This window comes from Protobothrops mucrosquamatus, unplaced genomic scaffold (assembly GCF_001527695.2).
Source record: "Protobothrops mucrosquamatus isolate PMUCROS unplaced genomic scaffold, P.Mucros_1.0 scaffold671, whole genome shotgun sequence".
Taxonomy (NCBI): domain Eukaryota; kingdom Metazoa; phylum Chordata; class Lepidosauria; order Squamata; family Viperidae; genus Protobothrops; species Protobothrops mucrosquamatus.
Window position 1 is genome coordinate 109,422 of NW_015386959.1, and position 21,420 is coordinate 130,841.

The 21,420-nt window shown below is 34.0% G+C and overlaps 1 protein-coding gene across 1 annotated transcript in view; it reads left to right on the plus strand.

Annotated features, from left to right (window-relative positions):
* Positions 1-21,420, plus strand: part of LOC114922699 (chloride channel protein C-like) — a 64,979-nt gene that overhangs the window by 37,047 nt on the left and 6,512 nt on the right. Inside the window, exons 12-13 of the mRNA XM_029284513.1 lie at positions 227-393; positions 9,539-9,718. Coding sequence (XP_029140346.1) covers positions 227-393; positions 9,539-9,718 — 347 coding nt within the window. The remainder of the gene's footprint in view (positions 1-226; positions 394-9,538; positions 9,719-21,420) is intronic.

Here is a 21,420-nt window from a genome sequence, read left to right on the forward strand (position 1 = left end):
GGGGGGGAATACATGAATCTATTTTGAATCATCAGCTTATCAGGAAGCTTGAGAAGGCCCAGCTCCTGATTATGTGTAAGCTTTTGAGCACATTTAGTTGAACATATTTAATGGTAGTAATTATTTAAAGACCACATTGCAGTTATAACTCATTTTTAAAGACTATTGATATCATTGATACATTTATTTTCTATTAATATATTCTTTCTTTTCCCTCCACATTTAGGTAGAGATCACAAATGATGTACAATCCTTGTTACTCATCATGCTGGCTGTCATGCTAGCAAAAATGGTTGGTGACTGGTTTAACATGTCTTTGTACAGTTCTTTACTGAAATTAAAAAGCATACCATATCTAGATGTTGAACCATTTGCCTACCAGAATAAAAATGGGTAAGTGTTTTTTTTTCTTTTTATGAGCTTTAAATGAATTCTGGGAATGGGGTGGATCAAATGACAGTACAATGGGTGGTATTCCTTACTTAGTCATGTCTACAGGATTAGACATCAGATCACATTTTGTGTGACTTCTGATCTGAAATTTGTCATAGAGCTGAAACATTGAATTTAAATTTTGATAGTGTCAGGAATATTTTGGGATATATGTGTGCAATATTGTATATAATTACTATCAATAACACTGGGTGGGTTGAAACATGAAGAGGAGATGCAGAAAAAAATAGGCCATTGGAGACTCAACAATGAATGAGAACAGTAAGTATTTAACAAGCATCTGTATAGAAAAACTATATATTTCAAATAAGTGTTTAAGAGCTCTTTTTGTATGTACATATGGAAGTGGAAAATGACATCATTGATTTTATTATTTATAATTAAAAATGGAAAGAATTCATGAAGGATACGAGATAGATGAAATGTTCAGAATGTGGAACTGACCATTATTTGTTAGCGTTGAAGTGTATTTTCTTGGAAAAAATAGACTATAGAAAGATTTTAAAACAGTAATCTTTCCTACATTCAATGTTTCTCGTATTCACTGATTTGATTATTTCTTGTATCCAATCACTCACACTCAGCCTGACTACCCAAAGAAACATGGAAAGGCATGGGTCAAGTCAATAAGTGACAGAATTCATATTGCAGAGAACCCTATGTGCGTCATCAGGTATTACAGTTTCAAAATAATCCTATTAATAAGATGTAAACTAAGTGTGCCAAAACATTGCAAGGCTTGAAATATCCATTTGGAATTTGATCTCACTATTATTTATTTAGTGTATGACGTATCATACATGGACTAGCACTAGATATTAACATTTCACTAGATTAGTAAAACACAATAAAATATAAATGTTAAAAAGATCTATGTTCAAATACCAATATCTAGGCCATCTAGCCATTGAAGCTCAACATTGTTTATATGAAAAAAATCGGATACTGGACCTATATTTGCCCTCAGCTTACAACCTGTTGCAATGTGATCTACAGTTTGATGTGGGACCCGGCAGTCACATTGAGGGGAGATTAGTCCAGGTAGTTTCCAGGTGTCAAGAGTGACCTGAAAGCTCTCTCTCTCTCTCTCTCTCTCTCTCTCTCTCTCTCTCTCTCTCTCTCTCTCTCTCTCTCTCTCTCTCTCTCACACACACACACACACACACACACACACACATCTTTGAAATGGGGCAATTTTCTTCTGATTTGCCCTATGGTACCATCCAACATCTGCAGGGCCAATGTAATTGCAAATAGACCTGGCATCAATTATTAAGCACCTTAAAGCAAAGTAATCCAGCAATTTAGCCATCTGACCCTTAGGATGGTGCCTTGGGGTGGGTCAGAAATCAAGATCTCTATGATATTGGAAGTATTTCTCCTCCTGTGATGGCCCATCTAATGTTCTTTGCCATGGCCTCAAAGATATACTGTAACTACCTATGCCCACATCTTGCTGAGGCTACCTAATGCCTCCATGCCCATATAACCAAATGGGCATCTCCAATCCAGCCAGAATGCACATAGGACCTGCTGTTGTAAATATCTTTCACTGGCCTCCCCTCAGTGAATGGTACAATAGTACCATTCACTCACACATACAATAGTAAGAATTATTCCTACAACATAATATTGCAAGCCATCTATCCCTATTTTTTCAAATCTAGATGCAATAGCTTTCTCTCCCACTACAGTCAGGGGCAACTTGGCTGCTATTCCATCTTCCACTGGAGACATTTCTAGGTAAGCCTGTGGCAAAAGATTAGGGCCAAGATGATACACTGGGGGGAAAGAGGGGAACATGTCCCCAATCTCACTCTTAGGGCCCAATTTCACTACAAACTCATAGACCTTTTCTTATCTTCCATCAGTGGCAATCTGGTCTACCAGCCAGCAAGCTGTTCAAGTTCAACTTATTCAGTAGGTCTATTGCCTGCCGCAATTTAAGATCATTCACTCATCCTATGTTCAGGTCCTTTGTATCAAATTCCAATGGGTTGCAGCTCTCAGTTAGAAGGCTATAACTGAGTGCCAAGACTTTATTGGCCGAGACTTCTTGAATAGTAACCTGTCCCTCTATTCCCATGTTTTTGTAATCACATATCCACAACGAATGCAGTGTTATAACTAAAAGTGACTTAGAATGTAATGAATGATGGCAATGTAACTTTTTGGAAGAGGAATGGGAACATATATCTACTTCTATTTCTCTCCTCTTTTGTGGAATTGCTCTCTCTTTGTACTCTGATGAGAAAATGGTCTATTTTCAGCCAAGTTTGACTGACTCGCCAGATTGAAAGTCTCAAATTTCCATTAATAAACAATGAACAAGAAAGACTGCTTTTCTAATTGCATAGTGTAGCTTTTTTTTTTACTTTTGTGTGCAAATATTTATTTCTGATAACATGAGCTTTTATGTTTTAAATTTTGGCTGATTGAGATGAACATAAGTAAAAAGAGTGCTCTGTGACATCTAGTTATGTTGTATTTCTAGTTATAAACTAGCAGGCTGGAATGCTCAAAAGTTGCTAGGTGTCAGGAAGTGCTTTTTAATGAGGGAAAGAGTTTTTGAACACATCCACAACTTGGCAAAGCTTCTTGCTTTTATAAACCCCTGTATACTTCAAGAGAAAATATTTTACGTCTAGCACTTTAATGCAATAAGGTCAGTTAAAGACTTGAGTAAGTCTGATGCTTATTCTGTTCTAGTTTAACTTTACTTCTGTCAAAGCTTTCACTGAAGATTTCTGCCTGCCATACCACATAAAGCTGATGAGTTGATAAAGCTGAAGCCAAGAATTCTGAGCATGCTGTAGCCATTGCATATTGTTTTAAATAAAAACAGGATGGCATTATATTGAATAGTTGATTTTTATTGCATGCTTGAACTTTTCAAATTTCCTCTTCCACAATGTTAATAATGGACTTTGAAAATTGGAATGGATATATATTTTAATGGATGGAAAATGTATAGAAAAAATATTTTGAAAAATTTTAGGTGGAAATATGTCACCTTGAAGTTCAATGTAAATTATATCTAAAATAATTCCAATTTTTTCTAAGCTGACATGCATATTTTTTTCAGTGAGTTTGAGAGAAGTGTCTTGATCTGAGATATGAGAATTAGAATTAGAGTAACAAAGTTGGAAGGGACCTTATATGTCATCTAGTCCAATCCCTTGCCCAAGCAGGAAACTCTACACCATTTCTGACAGATTGCAGTCCAGTCTCTTCTTGAAAGTTTCCAGTGATGAAACTCCCACAACATCTGAAGGCAAACTGTTCCATTAGTTGATTGTTCTCTCAGAAAATTTATCCTTATTTCTAAGTTAAATCTCTCCTTGATCAGTTTGCATCTGTTATTCCTTGTCTGGTCTTCAGGTGCTTTGGAAAATAAGTTGATCCCCTCCTCTCTGTGACAGCCCTTCAGATATTGGAAGACTGCTATCATGTTTCCTCTGGTCCTTCTCTTCAGTAGACTAGCCATGCCCAGTTCCTGTAACTGTTCCTCATATGTTTTAGCCCCCAGTCCCCTAATCATCATTGTTGCTCTTTTCTGCACTTTTTCTAGAGTCTCAACATCTTTTTTTATAGTGTGGAAACCAAAATTGGTTGCAGTATTCTACATGTAGTCTTACTAAGGCTTTATAGAATGGTATTAGTACCTCATGTGATCTTAATTGAATCCCTCTGTTAATGCAACATAGGATTGCATTGGCTTTTTTGGCTGCTGCTGTACACTGTTGGCTCATATTTAATTGATTGTCCACTAAGACTAGTGGACTGTTGGCTATTCCTGCTACCTTAGTATCATCTGGAAATTTGATAAGTTCCACTTCTATTCCCTCATCTAAGTCGTTTATCAAGATGTTGAAGAGTACTGGGCCTAGGACAGAACCTTGTGGTACCCCACTGCTTACTTCCCTCCATGTAGACGTAGTACCGTTAAGGACGGTACATTGAGTATGGTTTGTCAGCCAGTTAAAAATCTATCTGATGGTGATGCTGTCTATCCCTCTTTTTTTTTTTTTTTTTTTTTTTTTTTTTTTTTTAGCTTTCTAAGAAGTAGATTGTGGTCTATTTTGTTGAATGCCTTGCTGAAGTCTAAGTATACTATGTCCACAGCATTTCACTAGTACTGTATATTAATTTAGTTACTTGGTCAAAGAATGAGGTTGCACATTTTGGCAATCTAATGAGATAAAATAACAAATAAGNAGTCGTTTATCAAGATGTTGAAGAGTACTGGGCCTAGGACAGAACCTTGTGGTACCCCACTGCTTACTTCCCTCCATGTAGACGTAGTACCGTTAAGGACGGTACATTGAGTATGGTTTGTCAGCCAGTTAAAAATCTATCTGATGGTGATGCTGTCTATCCCTCTTTTTTTTTTTTTTTTTTTTTTTTTTTTTTTTTTTTTTTTTTTTTTTTTTTTTTTTTTTTAGCTTTCTAAGAAGTAGATTGTGGTCTATTTTGTTGAATGCCTTGCTGAAGTCTAAGTATACTATGTCCACAGCATTTCACTAGTACTGTATATTAATTTAGTTACTTGGTCAAAGAATGAGGTTGCACATTTTGGCAATCTAATGAGATAAAATAACAAATAAGACAAGAAGAAATGGCTGTTGGAATACCCATATTTTAGTTGTGATATAGTCAAACAATCATATTGCTCTCTTTTAAATTTTGGGGATTCTAATATGATGATGAATTGCCCTATGATTCTTATTGAAGAGCAGAGCACAAGCTAACAACATTTTTTTTGTTTCACCTCTTACTTGTTTCTTAAAGTTATTAGTAGCTAGATTCTCCAGATATGAGAAAACATTTTACAATATATTTTAGAAACATACTTAGTATCAGTAGTATAATGGCAATTTTCTGTACTTTTCCATCATGAAATATATCAGGAGCATGTAGCAGTACACATGCATATTGTATGTATGTATAACTGAAATGAATGATAAACTACATGAAGATTAGCATCACTATTTCATATTATACTTTAGATTGGTCGTGATACAACCTGTTTAACTAATTAATTCATTAATTAATTTCCACCACCCACTTGCTGAAGCTCTGACTATCTTTGGTTTGGGATCTGCCTAGCTATACCATGCTTCTCATAATACATTAAACCCTATATCCTCTTTTCTTCTGCTTGTGGGGTTTTATATCTGTTTTTTATCCAATCTGATAATGTAGGACCGAGAACTTTCTTAGTACTTGAACAAAACACTAGCAAAAGCTCAGCAGATGCTGTAGCAAAAACTGCTATTCTTTATGGGTACTTGCTTTATATTAAAACACTCTCTCTTACTGACTTCTAAATTTTCTATTTCTGATAAGCTCCATGAAATAAAATCTCTTCCATGTCCACACACTTTGCAAAACAAAGCTCAAGAGACCAACATATGGAATTCATATATTTTGTTCCAGGCTTATGGAGTGCTTATGTATCCTCCATTCTTTTTGGGGCTATTATAGATAATGCGCAGAGAGCAACTGACTTCCTGCTGAGAGAGAAAAACAGAGGTTGAATAGTTTCTATATGCCAGAAGGAAGGTTCATTGATGTCAGATGCAGTAGTTTGCAGGTGGTAGACATAGTGAATCTAGTTATTGGATGGGACACTCTACTAATTAGTTAAGGCTGTTCCAATATCTAGTCACCAGCTGGCAGACAAAAGAAATTACTGAGGCTTTCCACTTAAAAACAACCAGATCATCCCACTGTGATGATGCAGAGACTGATGCAGCTGGCTTATTTTTTAAAAAAATAAGATCTATTTATAAAGGCAAAGATCTGTTGTATTTTAGGAATAATAACAATGTGATTCCTTTTCTTCCTCTTTTCTGTCTGATCTTTAATATTAGCAATCAGAATCTTATTCTATAATGGGAAGGAGAGGTTCAGACAATACCATTTCTTTGGGACCTAAATTGTGCTGTGCACCATATTTTAAACTTGGTTTTCAACCTGCACTGAAGGCCTCCTCATTTAACCTCTGATCACCACTGTCTAGTTGCTATATTTTAATTGTTTATGAGTAATTGAGTTAGCTTTTATATTTGTTATGATGCTTTAACATATGTTTGATTAGGTTATGTTACATTTTTCTGGTTTATGGTTGACTATTGGAGCTTTTCTTAATTCATTATTTACAATGTCACTAGACAGGTCTGTCTTGCCCAGCTATGATTTATTCAGCCTCATTCCAAGTGAATTTATGGAAATTATACAATATTCTAGATGAATGGGATCCAGAGGAAAGGGGCATGAATGGATAGGTGAGAACTGAATAAGAGTTAATAAGATGAAAAATTATTGGGCATCCAGAAATAAATGGATATAGTAATTATTTGGTAACTATCTGCTAGAAAAAGTTCAGTTCTGAATGTCTTTTAACCACAAATCTCTTCAAATCATTGAAAAATAGAATTGCAAAAAATAAAATTTATTGTACTTTAATTTAGAGAAAGGTGTATGACAAAGTGAATAAACCTAAGTTGTGGATTATTTTGTTCCAGCTTTAAGTTGAATGTTGGTTGATTAATATAAGAGGAATAATAGAAGTGAAGCATGTGTGAAGATATATAGAATATTTAATGACTGGCTCAACAGTGAGCAGAAATTAGTAAATCTGTGATGTCCCTTTAGTTATAAAATATATTTATGGATAAATCTATATGAAGTTAATGGGTTATTGGTTTGGGATATAATATGTGTGTACCTTTTGTGATGATGCTGTGTTGTTGGCTGAGGAGCAAAATTATTTGCAGTAAATATTGGCTAGATTGCATGATGCAATGAAAAGTATGAATCTAAATATTATTAAATCAAACATTCAATGCTTTATAAATAAATGTAAAAATAACATTCTATTGACACTGGAGGCATATTGGCTGGGGACATGAATATTCAAACATGATGATGTCACATGATTGGGCAGAGAAATGCTTGAAATATTACAAAAATGAAAACTTTCAGCCCCCTACTGATGAAATTCTAGCTTCAGAAAATTCTTGGAAATCAGGAAATCTTATTTTTACAGCTATAACTTAATACTATATATGTTATAAAGATAATATCAAATATAACAACTGTTAATAGAATTCACTGTAGTAAAATGGCTTTCTTACTATTAAAATTGCTTTTAGTACAAAGAAAAATTAAAAAGGGGAAGCAGAATGGTCTTACTGGATTTTTGCAAAATTCTTTGCTAGTTTACCTTGTAAAATTCAGTAGAAATGCCCATAGATGGATTTAAGTAAGAAATGATTTTGTTAAGGTTCTGGTTGTATTTGTGACTTGCATTCTTCTCATAATACAATTAGAATGTTGTGTCTCATCTGTTCTACTGCTAGTTGAAAAACAATTAACTTTTAAAATCTTATGTGGAGGAGCTAGGGACACACATATTTAATTAACTGAAATATATTTCAAATTTAAGTTCCCACCCACTTATGTAACTGAACAACCAAATCACATCTCTTTTTATATAACCTGACATTGCTAGAACCCTTCCCTCATTTTGAAAGAAAAAAAATCAGATATAAAGGGGAAATAGACCAGACTGAGTCTTTTCTAGTTTTTTTATTTACTTATTAAATGGTGCATCAAAATAAAATATAAACATTCAGCAATGTAAAGAATCAAACTGTGAATATGAAAAATAACCTTTTATATTTGTAAGTAGGGGTATTAATTACTTTTTTCCAACCAAAACTAGATGTACTGAGTAACAGCAAAAAAGTCGTAAATGATAAATTACCAATAAGATTTAGTCATGCATCCAGTTAATAATAACAGGCAAACCTACAGTGTTGTATATAATTCAGAATCCAAACATAGCTGAGCTAACCAAATGAAACTGGCAATTACCAGGAAAATAAAGCCATCCCCAAAATAAATTCATGAAATATATTTATATAAGGTTTAATAGTTACTCAGCATAATAAAAAATGGTTTATAAGAAACTAAACTAAAATCCAATGTTGTTCTGATGAAAATCTCTAGCTAAATAACAGATAAACATTCCCACCAAGTGAAGTGAATATTTTGAGTTAGAACACAAACTACAGTGAAACTTATGAATGAATAAAACTGTTCCTTTGCACTGATCCTTATGGCTATGTATTCTATTAAGAAAAGTTATTCGAGAGGAATGTTCTGGTAGGTTTATATTAGGACTACATACGTGGACTGCAAACATCAGGGTGACCATGAGATGGCAGCAAAGTGATACAGAAAAGTCTGATGTACCACTTTGAATGCCAGGATCTTTGTACCTAGTTATGGTCATTCTAGTTTAACATATTTAATTATAGATCAAGTCTGGACAAAATATTTTTCTCTCTAAAATAAAGGATTGCCTTTGAAACAAGACATAACTTAAGTGTGACTTAATGGCCTTGCTTCATTGTAATAATTGACTTCCTTCTAGGGTCCGCAGATTTTATTTAAAATTTTATATCTTCTTAGTGTAACTCCATGAAATTTGTGAGGTGACCAGATTTTATTACTGTTAAAATATTATAAGTAAAACCAGCATGGCACAAATGTTCTCTTGTTATTCATCATGTAAGCAGTTATTCATGGTTTCTAAGATCATCTACCATTTTCACAGGTCACAGACATAAGCAGGAAATTGAACTGGACAGTTGGTCTCACCCATACTAATCATTATTCTATTTTTATAAAATTCAAATTCATTTATATTTTTGTTATAGTTTTCTTCATTCCAAGAACATTTTGTTAACTGAACGTGATTTTCTAAGCAGTTTGTTTTCAGTTAGGATTTTAAAACAGAAAGCTCAAAAGCTCAAATAAATTGATGAAAGATGCTTGTCGTCTAGTAAAAAACCATGGCTTACATCTGGTTGAATTTATCATGGATTTTACTCATAGGTAGGAAGGGTACGCTTAATCACTACTCATGCTTTAAACAAAATATTCATAAATAAACCTAATTTTAGCTTGAATTCACTAGCACACTATAAAACCATCATATGCTAAAATGGTATTGCATGCTTAGTTTCCAGTTTACTAAATAACTTATGCCTGTCTGCTTTGTATTTTTCAGGTTAAATCTGGAATTGTTTGCTGCCAAAGATGTCATGAAGCTTCACGTCAGAGTCTTCAACTTAAAGGAAAACATTGCTTTCTTGGCTCAGGTCCTTGCCAGCACCAGCCATTGTGGATTCCCAGTGGTTTACAAATCTAAACCAGAGCAGTCCAAGGTGTTTCTGGGAACAATTACAAGGTAAGACAACCACTACATTCCTCCTTAGAGTAGCACCTCCCATCAGTGTTTAGAACTTAACACACACTATATTATGAGTAGATGCTTTGCAATTCACAATTGTTTGTTCTTGAAACAACAGTGTATGTATCTTTAATCAATATTGGACACATAGGGTTCTTTGTGTGTTACTGTGCAATATGACATTAGAAACAGAATAAAGTCTTAGGGATTTGAAGACCTTTCAGAAAAAGATGCAGAAACATTTCTGTAGTCAAACTTCTCATAAAACTGAAGTAAAACTGGAAGGAGGGGAAATGAGTAGCCACCTTCCTCTTGTTTTTATGGAAGTCTATTTCCTTTAAGATGAAGCTTATCAACATTCAGACAATAAAGGAAAGACCTAATACTTGGGATGACTTGCTCCAGTATTGCTCCAGGAATTATACTTTAAGATACACTTTAAGGAAGAAAAATGGCAATACTTGTGGATTTTGTTGTAGAGAAGGATCACAAAAAAGTGTTTGTGCTATGGTTGATTTTCATTGTTCACCACTGATTAAAAAAAAAAAGACATATTCCTGATGATGTCATTACACAAATTCCACCATTACCTAGTTGTGTCTGATGAGCCAACGTATCCTCAAATACATAAATTATGATATTTGATGACATATATTTTTATTACCACCTCCTCCCCCAATGCTCATGGTTATCAGGAATTCATATCAAAACTGATCATTTTAGGGCATTTCTACATAAGCAGCTTTATTAGGAGAATCTACTAATCTCACAGTGAAAATGAAGCCTTGAAGAGGGTAGTCAGATGAATTATGGTCATCCAAATAAAACTTCATGTGGGACATCTACTTCTGCAGAGAATCAAACAGCCAAATTGACATGCTTTTCCTTGCCAGAAAATTAGTATTGACATGACTCACCCAATTGATACCTGTTGGCCTGAAAAATATTTAAGGTGTCTTATTATATTACTTTCATGCCCCAAATATCTATCTTTCCTCTGGGAACAAAAAGGAAACTTTACAAAACCTTACAAACTACAGCTCTTCTTCTGTATTTGAAGCCTTGACCAGCTCTAGCCCAGTTCTGATCTGGGGATATTGTAACTGGGAGTAGTGCTGTAATCTTGTCTACTTTAAATCATTTAGAAATGTATTATAACGTCCTGATTCTGCCCGCCTCCACTTGTAGAAATACAACATAGCTATAGATTCACCTTTAAACCAATCAGGGATCTCATGTTTTGCAAAAATATAAAAATAAAAATAAAAATGGAGTATTCGATGTTGGTAGAACAGTGCTGGTACTGTGATTGCTATATGGATGGAAGCTAATTTAAGAACTACTGGTAAGCACTACAACTGCTTGCAGAAGAGTAGGAATGTAAAAGAATTAAACAGTTTTAGGCATTGTTGTTCTTCTTGTTGTTTTGTGTCCCCAGCACCTCCATAGCAGAATGATGTTAAGTAAAATGAAGCATAGATTAAACATAGTAGGATGAAACTCAAGCTAAGTCCCCAGAGGAAAAGAAAATCAGTTTCTCTTCTGAAAATGTATGAAGTGATCACAGCCACATCATGGCTTTTCTTCTTCGGTTTTTTTTTCCTTCACAGCAAAATTGCTTTACATCAAAGCTGCCAAAAATGTCTTCCAGAGCTGCCTTTTACCCACTGGTGTAGGTGGGTCCAGACATTTTAGCCCTTCCCTTTTGCATTTTTTTAATTGGAGGATTTTAAAGAATAAAATCAATTGCTTAAGTTCCTTAAAAATGACCCACTTTTAGACATAGTGCTTATGGTCTATCACGCTCCTCAGGCCAATGGAAGTTGCACATACTTTCTGTACATGCTCAGAGTTGCACAGGTATTTCTTAAGATGTGACAAATCAAATGATCATGCATGGTCTTTTAGGAAGTTGAGGGAGTAGCAGCTTTTGAGGAAATCCTGCATTGCTATGGATGTGTGGGGAATTTGGGCTGCCCCAAAACAGAGCATGAATTGATGTGGACATAAATCTGTGACAGAGGAAAAGTACCCTGCAAAACAGAAAGTAGAAGGGATTGGAATTATACTGATCCACGGTATTGGGGAATACCAGTGTTTTAAACAATTAGATCTTATTACAATTAGATACCTCTTTCATAAGATTAGATACCTCTTTCATATTCCAACTTGAAGGTGATGGATAAAAAGTCAAATATTCATATCATTTGAATATTTTAAACAAATACAAAATTATTCATTAAACTTAGAACTATTTGATTTATATTCAAGTTATCAAAGTTTTATCTACACATTGTACACCATTTTTGAACATATCTACATCATGCATAATATAGAACAATCAATCTATCAATGAAGTTACCTTACTCTTTGTACTGTATGCCAAATTTTATACATTCATATTTTATAAAATCACATTATTACTTCTACATAGACATGGGGTGATGTGAACTTAATTCCCATTGAAATTATTAGACTTAAATCACAGTTAGCCTATTGATATGAATGAGACTAGTTCAGCAAACCTAGTTTGGATCCAACCCAGTATCTGAAGAGGCCAGCTGAGATTTTTAAAATGCTTTGACTTTTGTCTTATTGTTGCATCCATTAAATGTTATTAAGAAGTGTCTGAAAAATCACAGAGCTACACTTCTAATAGTTTGTAAACTATAGAGTCTGCACCAGGTTGAATTTGTTACATTAAATAAGCTTAACCCACTCATTTATTTCCCAGCTGTCTGCTGCAATAAAACAAGAACTGATGCTAATAAATAATTGAGCCAAAATGATTGTCTCATTCTTTCCCTGTTAAATTGTCCATAACATTCTGAATTCTATAAGGGTAGAAAGTGGTAGAGTTCAGATATTTGGTTTTATATTGTATACACCCTATAAAATATATTTTAAAACAACTGGAATAAAAAGCTAAAGGTACTATACATCTCACATGTGAAATAGTAAAGGATTAAAAAGTAGAGACCTAAAGCTATCTAAACTGATATAATTTCTATAGAACATGTAATTTTCTGGGAGAGAGCAGCAGGCTTTTTCATACAGTATCAAGTTATAGTTTTCAGATTTTTTAAAAAAGAAAACCACCATTCTTGGACTGGTTATGTTCACAGTTCATGTGTGAACAGCTTCACTTCTCAGTATTCTCCAGCATGCCTAATATCCCCTCCTACTGATCTTTGGTTTTCCAGTGCGCTTAAATCAGACTACTCTTTTTTAAATGCTTGTTATCTAGCCTTCTTGCATGGCCCTCTCTCTAAAATTTTAAAATTAGTTTTCAGAAGAATAAAGACATATTTATTTTGCCTAGGGGCCTTAACTGAAAAAGGGTGTAAGAGATCCTTAATTTGAATGGATGAATGGGGAGGAAGGGATATTCTTTAACTCCTCCCCAAAGTCATAGGAGAAAAGATAGTAGGATCCCATATTTTCTATCCATTTGTGAAAGTGGCTGAGAACAATTTTGAGAAGACACACTGCAGAAATGGAAGGAATCAAGAAACCCTTTTTCTCTCTTTGCTTCAAATGATCAAGCCTTTTATATAAAGAAAATAATATCTCGTTAGTTAGCAAATATTAAATATCAAAGAATCTGCAGTGGATTGTCAGAAAGGAAAGAGAAGATAGGAACAAAGGATGAAGAATGTTTGTGAGAGTTTATGAAGCCTTGTGCTATGCATCTTAATGAACATATATTTGTATACAGTCTCAACACAGTCTTGGTTTCAGATGTTGGCCTCTTCGAGTTATGGAACAGGGATGGTTAATCTATGATCTAGAGGTTATTTATAGGCTGCCAATAACCCATTTGTACTTTTCCAGCAATATGATCTTGTGCCATTGAGAAACAAGCAGCCATATTTTGGTTACAGATGGGTGTGGTTGCTGGGGTCATTAAAAAAAACAAAGCTGTGCTTCCTGGTGATATCATTGGATGTCACAATGTGAGTTGCCACCTGAACATCTCAATTACAACCTATGAATCCTACAATAGAAGAATAGGGAACATTTTGGTGTCTGAGGGACACATGTTTAACATTTTCAATGACAGATAGCAAATGGGTAGCTACATTGAATCAGTGCACATAGTTTGGTTTGGGGAAAAGTTCTGGGATGATCATAGTTCATTAATTGTGATCTGATCATTTTAGGGTTTATAATATACTTCTGTTCCACAAATATACTAAAATAATATACTGCGTGTTCCCCAAATGAAAATGGCAAAAATGAAGTTACAGTATCAGATTTCAGCAATCAAGATAGTAATGGTAATGTTCTAAGGCAGGGGTGTCAAACTGCTGGCCTGCGGGCCGGTTGTATCATATGGAGGCTGCGCCCACCCCAGCTCCGGCAATGCAAAAAAAGTCACGATACGTCGCGACATGTCACGTAACGTGGCGAGTTTGACACCCGTGTTCTAAGGCTATAGATAGAGGAAGTGAAAATTGCAAATTGTATTTTAATATCGTAAAGCTGCTATTTTTGCATTTTTCTGTGTAATGTCTCGCTTGGGCCTTGCACCTTTCCAGGACATTTGGATGGATTTTTGTTACTCAAGTCTGTTCAGTAGCAATTTATGGAATGAATGATGGCTGCTTATGAACAAAAGTTGCCATATTTTAAATGTCCAGCTGAACAATGAAATAATGTATAACTCACCAGGCAATGCTGTTGGTAGTTTTACCAAGATACAGCCTAGTTTATTTGTTAAAAATGATTAAAACTTCACATATTGACAATAATTTAATTGAAAATGCCTGTAATTCATTTATGGGAGATCTGAAGAGGATATAGAAACTACTGGATCCCCCCAAACAAAGGCTCAGAAAAATACAATGAATTACCACAATTTTCCAATCATTTTCAATGGTCAAAGTGATAGACAATATTCTTGTGTGTAACTGTTGCAGACAAAAAAAGATGTTTCTTGTTTATCTTTAGTTGTTTCATCAGTTGGAGACCACCATGTTTATTTTAATGAAGTTAGAACTATTTGCTGTAATGATTTACTGGTTTATTTCAGGATCAAACAACAGGAACAATGAAAGTCTGACCGAAGTTCCATCTGTTTACATTGTTTATTCAGTGGCTATTTTAGGAATTATAAGGCAGATATGGACATGGCATAAAATACCCTGTAAGCGTGCATGTTAAAGAAAATAAAAGCAAATGTATTTCAGTGAAAAATAGAAATTAAATAGAAGGTTGCAAGGTGAAATCAGTATGTGTATTCAACTGCCAATATGTTATATAATGAAAAAGGGAAATGTGAAAATTATGGATCAGTAACCACAAGCAATGCTTGATACAGGCAGTTTGGTTTCTTTTCCTGTACAAGTCAGGGAGACATTATTCCTATACAGTAAATATGGTCCTAAATTATAATTATAGATTCACAGAGTGGAAGGGGCCATTTAGGCTATCAACTCCAATTTGTTGCTTAGAATAGATAGTCATATTAAAGTATTTCTGAAAAATGACTTTCTAGCACATTCAGGTCACAAGCCACATGATCAGGAATACGGTGGTAACTAGTTTTCTATTGAATAGAGACAGTCTTATACTATGCAACTATATTTATATAGCAAGGCTGTATAGCACTTCAGATTCACAGGAAAAAAGATGATCTAGAGCACACAAGAACAGGGATGTAGCATCTATTTGGAACTCTCTAAAGTAGCTGCAACCAATCCTGATTGCTCTCTGTTGCTATAGCACAGACCTAAGAAATGACATGTGTGATTAATAAGTTGTAGATAGATGCTACATATACATGCCTTCAGACCCTTTGAAAGTGAAGCACTGCATAACTATCTTACAGGTGAACGTCAGTTAAATATACATCAATTGTGGCAGGGCTGCTACTGCAATGTTGCTTACACTCACCATGTATTTTTACTCAGTATACTCACATAGATGGCGAGATTTTTCCTTTTTTATTGTGCCAAGCAAAAACATAGATTGGAAAACAGAGGTCACCAAGAACAAGTGCAGATAGGTACTCAAAATTGCATAATGGCATCAATAAAGATGAAGCTGAAAATCCTGATCATGTGAATTGGAGTCCTCATGCAAGTGTGATGGTATGAGCATGGTGATCTATTCTATCTTTCATGTAATTGCTTATAAATATTGCAGTAAACTTTACTACCACAATTCTGCTGTCTATCCACACATGCAAAGAAGACCTGTTGCAAGGTTTTTAAAATTGGCTTGTTATGCATGTTTAAAGTTTCCTACCTATCCTTGACCTAATTCTTAAGACCTCATTTAATTCCAAAACAAATTATATTTTAGTTGTGAAAAGAGCAGGGAAATAAGCAGATGCTGAAAAAGAACTTACTATTGCCTAAGGAATTATCCAAATTTCCCACTTTATTGTTTTTAGAGTCTCATTTGGTCAGATGATAAATTGTTTCTTTGTGCTGAGAAAACACTGTTTAAACAACATGTTTGACTAATTATTTTATCTTGGGCAAATACACCCCAAGAGCACAGGTACAAGCAGATCCCCGGGTAAGGAAAATGCAGTCATACTAGAACTTCCTAAATCTGTTAGAGTCATTTCAGAAAGATAATATATTTCTATTAGGATCTCTTTTTTTAGATTTATTGAGCTTTCTTCTTTCTCTCACCTGTCTCTCAAACCCCAAAGAAAAAATTAAGTGCTCTATCCAGAGGAGGTAGAACCTTTCTCCAAGCAGGAAAAGGTTCTCTGCAATAAAAAACACATGAAAAATGAGGAAAAAGACTGTGAAGTTTCTTGAAGCTATATAAACAATATTTAATATGAACCTAGAATGAACTTTTACCTGAACTGATGCTAATGCTTAACATTAAAGTCATAACTACATCAACATCTATGTAGTACCAAAATAGCAAAACTTTGTTTGATCACAGTTTGCTTTCCTCGTTTGGAGGAGTCATTCTACCCATACGTACTCTGTTGGCTCAGTTGCAACAGAATATTAAAATTAGGAAAGAGGTACGAGATCAGGACAAGACATATGAGAGAGAGAACTTGATGGTTTAAAAGGTTACCTGCTCGTAGCCATAGTCCTGAAGTAATTCTTCAGTAGACAAATCAGTAAAAAAAAAAATCATCTGTATTAGTGATGACTGAGCAGCTGCATTTAGTAACAATAATGACACTATTGCTGAGAGAAACATTTTCACAATGATCCATGGGAATACTAAAACCAAACTACATTGTTTAGCTAAAACATGCTTTCCCTCCAGTAAAGTGCAGTGTTGCATATTTGAAAGTAAATTGAAGACATTATAGTTTAGAAAATATGACAAAGTTGAAAACTTAAATCTGCATTATCCTTTGAGACAGAAATAACTTATTTATGTCTATATATTTACTGGGTAATTTTTAGTGTTTTTTTTTCATTGACAAAGAGAATAAAAAATTTACTAGGCTAAAATGATATGGGGGCCAATTTGTTTCAGAAGCGTAAAGGTATGCTTTGAATATGTTCTGCTTGAGAAAAAAATAGAGTTGAAATGTAGGTCATAATGCTTGTTACAACATCTAGTGTTGGATAGTCCCATAAAAACTTCTTCCTTCAAAAACAGCTATTGATCTTCACAATGTTCTAAGAAAAAGAGAGATTTTCATTTTAGTAACTCAAGTAGTACAGTAATTTCGCAATTAACTAATGTTAATAAGAGAAAGATTTCTGACTATTCTGAACCTCTTATATAAATAATGAAGATCCTATAAATATTGATGGCATTGTGATTAAACTGATCCAACTGCTTTCTGCATAATAACTCTTCTAAAGAAAAACAGATGAACGAACCAAAACCAAATAAATAATTATGCACGAATGTTTCATTTGTTGAAATGCAATCTCACAACCTTCTCTAATTCTTCTCTGAATTGTTTCAGTTGCTGAGTACAGAAGTACTGGTGAAAAGATTCAGATTTATTATTATTTCTACATATAATTTAATTGCAACAACACCATAGGCAAATCATGAATAGGTTTTGGCCATAAACCTATAATAACACTTACTGTATATATTTTCACATAATAAAAAACAATCTGTAATATTTTTCAACTGCCCTGCTTCAGAAAGCAATGGTGCAGTAGTTGTGATAAGATTGTAAGTGTAGCATTGCTGACTCCTTCATTTAGAAAACTGTTCCATCAAGAAATGTCATGTCTTTGCCATGCATAGAAATTAAACCAGATTAATAGAAATTAATGCCAAGCAAAGGTAGAAAAATATTTTTGAAAACAAGGAACAGTCTGAGGCATTGCATTATTTATACTTTTTCAGGAGAATGGAGATGGAAGGAAGAGGGAGAAAAATTAGATTGGTGATATAAAAACATGTCTTTTTTGTACGTATGATATGACGAAACAATGCTAATTGCTGCTAGAAAGCATATACGATGCATACATTACTAAGCACTTTGTTAAAATAACAGCGGTAACATTCTTGGCCTATGATCAACGATTCTCAGTCTTACACTACAGCCTGGATTTCTACATTTGTTGATGTGCATTTGAACATCTGCCTATAAAACTGATTAAGTTAAAAAGTAATTATTTTTTCCTAGTTCTGAACAGATTTTTCTTAGGTAATATTCTAATTGGAAATAATCTGAGAAATGCAAACACACACACAGGTACCCATGCACAAATTTTATTTTATGTAGGTTTTTTTTAAACTACTCATTGAGAAAAGTGCTTGGGTAAAGATTTTATATAAGATCGTAAGGGTATTTTTAAAAAATTATTTTAAGCATTAAGAGTTCACTTTTTACATGAGCAGCTATGCAGATGCACATTTTTCAGAAAAAGGAAAAATTATGTAGAATGTGAATTAAAATTCTGAAAGGTGAATTAAAAACAGATGTAGCTGAATTGCAATCTGTATGTTTTTGAGGCAAGAGTAGTTTGCTGTCAGGGGTGTGAAAAAAAATTGCATGCATAGAAATATTGATCCTATACCTGTCTTATCGCTTACCGTAAGTACATGGTAGAATTGTCTGAAACTGAATGTTAACTGGACAATTTAAAAACTTTTTTTAAAAAAATGTTGACATGCATTTCCTCTCCAATTCTTTCTTTATACTATGTCCATCCAGGTAAAATAAGAATTAAAAAGTAAATAAGGAATAACAGTATAACAGAATAACAGAGTTAGAAGGGACCTTGGAGGTCTTCTAGTCCAACCCCCTGCTCAAGCAGGAAACCCTATACCATTTCAGACAAATTGTTGTACAATCTCTTCTTAAAAACCTTCAGTGTAGGAGTACCCACAACTTCTGGAGGCAAGTCATTCTACTGATTAATTGCTCTGCCAGGATATTTCTCCTTAATTCTAGGTTGATTCACGATTATTTTTCATCCATTGCTTCTTGCCCTGCCTTCAGGTGAATATCATTATTAAATTTAGATACATTTCTCAGCTGCAGTTTTGCTTCTAAACATATGTAATCATTGTTACTGCTGTTATTTTTATATATTTTTATCACCTACACAATTACTTTATTCAATTTGTATGACCTCTCAGAATTGTATGTGAAGAGAGTAGCTGTACAAATAAAATCATCAATACAAAATATCAACCAGTCAATCAGTCAAATTGATGTCTGGTTTTGAATAGCTACTGAGAGCTGTGGAAGGGATAAAATCTTGGGTGTACTTGAGTGTGGGCAACAGGTCACCAAGATTTTATTCGGAGATTAGAATGAAAATATAATATGAAGTGGAATTAATAACTATGAGATGACTTTTAAGGATTTGTTATTCTTATTGGTAATTAATAACTTTCAGATGTTTTGGATCATTATGTCTGTAATTGGCTATGATAGTTGGGACTGAAGTCTGAGACTGAATCATAAAATATTTGGAGGGCATCTGATTGGCTATGCCTCATTTAAGGAGTTGAAAATGTGATCTACCTGTCTGTTTCCAGATTCCTATGCTATTTCTGCTGAGTATGTGTGAGATTGGAAGCTAACACTACAACATCCTTCCTTGCCTGAAAAAAAAGTAGACTAACTGGCTAGCAGTCTCCTTCTTTCTTCTATTTTTACAATCCACCTGTTTATCTCCTATAAATACAAGTTGAGATATTTGAAAACTCGTTGGGGAAGCAAGGGAGAGTGCGATATAACTGAATGAAAATATGGGCAAATGAAATCCTGGGACTTCCCTTCTAGAAAAAGAAAGCATTGTGAAACTGCCATATATTTGAATGATAGAATGAATCATGAAGAAAGATTGCACTTGAAAAGATTGAATTTGAAAAGAAATGAGGGAATATCATTGGACTATCTACCGGATATTATTGTTAGCATCTGAGTGACCAGTAAATTGATGTGAATTGGACATTTTTATTAGACATACAAACTTTATTGTGCCATAAAGTTTGTTGTGCAGAAAGACTCTTATTTTGTATACATTTTGTAGTTAGTTTGAAACAATTTCTTAAATTTTCTGTCCAATTGTAATGTGTAACAGATAAATGGACTTTTTTTCACAAGGGTTGGTGCAAAAAACATTTCCCAAGCTTATAGATTTTAGCATAAGCAACGGGAAAGTTAGTATCTAATGAAAGAGTTGGAAGTAGTAGTGTGCTGTCCTAATTGGGTACAGGATGTTTGTTTTGTAAAGGCTATACCATGAAATGGAAATGCTAAAACACTTTGCCAGGCTATTTTGTAAAATATACTTTTTTCTAAAGAGATTTCTTCCTTTCTAAATAAATAAAGAACAGAGGAACAATTGCCAGTTCGTTATCTGATCTCTAGAACTTCGTGTTAACACCAAAGTTTAGCGAAACATGCGCAGGATGTTGTTTTAAAAACCTAAAGATATGATAGGAAGAATATATGTAGCATCAAAGAATAAGCTTGTTATATTTCTGAAGGATGACTTCAATGAGTCTAAGTCAAATAATGGACACTCATTTTTCTCTTAAATGTGGCAAGTGTAGTAGTCTTGTAGTTTGTATTTTAAATCTTTCTTTCAATATATGTACATATGTCTTTTTCATTATAGAGATTTTTCCCTCCAAAGTCTGACTCTGTGATTCCCTGCTGGGTTTATTTCATACCAATGCTGAATAATTTTGAATCTAGACAAATTCTTGTGCTAAACCAATGTTCTTTACCATTGTACACAATGGATCATACATTTTAACTCTACAAAAACACCACTATTAGTATAATAAACAACTACTACATTTTAAAAATATTTACTTGCTCAAGTATAATGAAATTATAACCCTCAATTTAATTATAATGTCAAGCTATCAATTTCTTTTTTATTTATCATTCATGTTTGAAACAAGTGAAGTAATGAAGTGAAGTGAAATTGCTCATGTACCCAAGACATCTGTGGGGGAGGGAGGGGCAAGGGAGGGGCAAATGACAAAGAGAACAGTTATATTAAGACCTAACTGAAAGGGACAAAGCTTGAGTAGTGATACAATGCTGTTTTCCTTATTTTGATGAAAGTTCTTTTTTTTTTTCAATATAAAATTTTATTGTTTTTATCATAAAAGAAAAAAATACATCACAGATATTACACAATGTTTTATCCCATCCCCCCACCCCCCGGACTTCCCAAACCAAACCTAGGCTAATATTCAAATACAAGTAAACAAATATTAATATCTCTAACTCCAAACTCTAAACTTAAACAATCCATCTCCTCCGT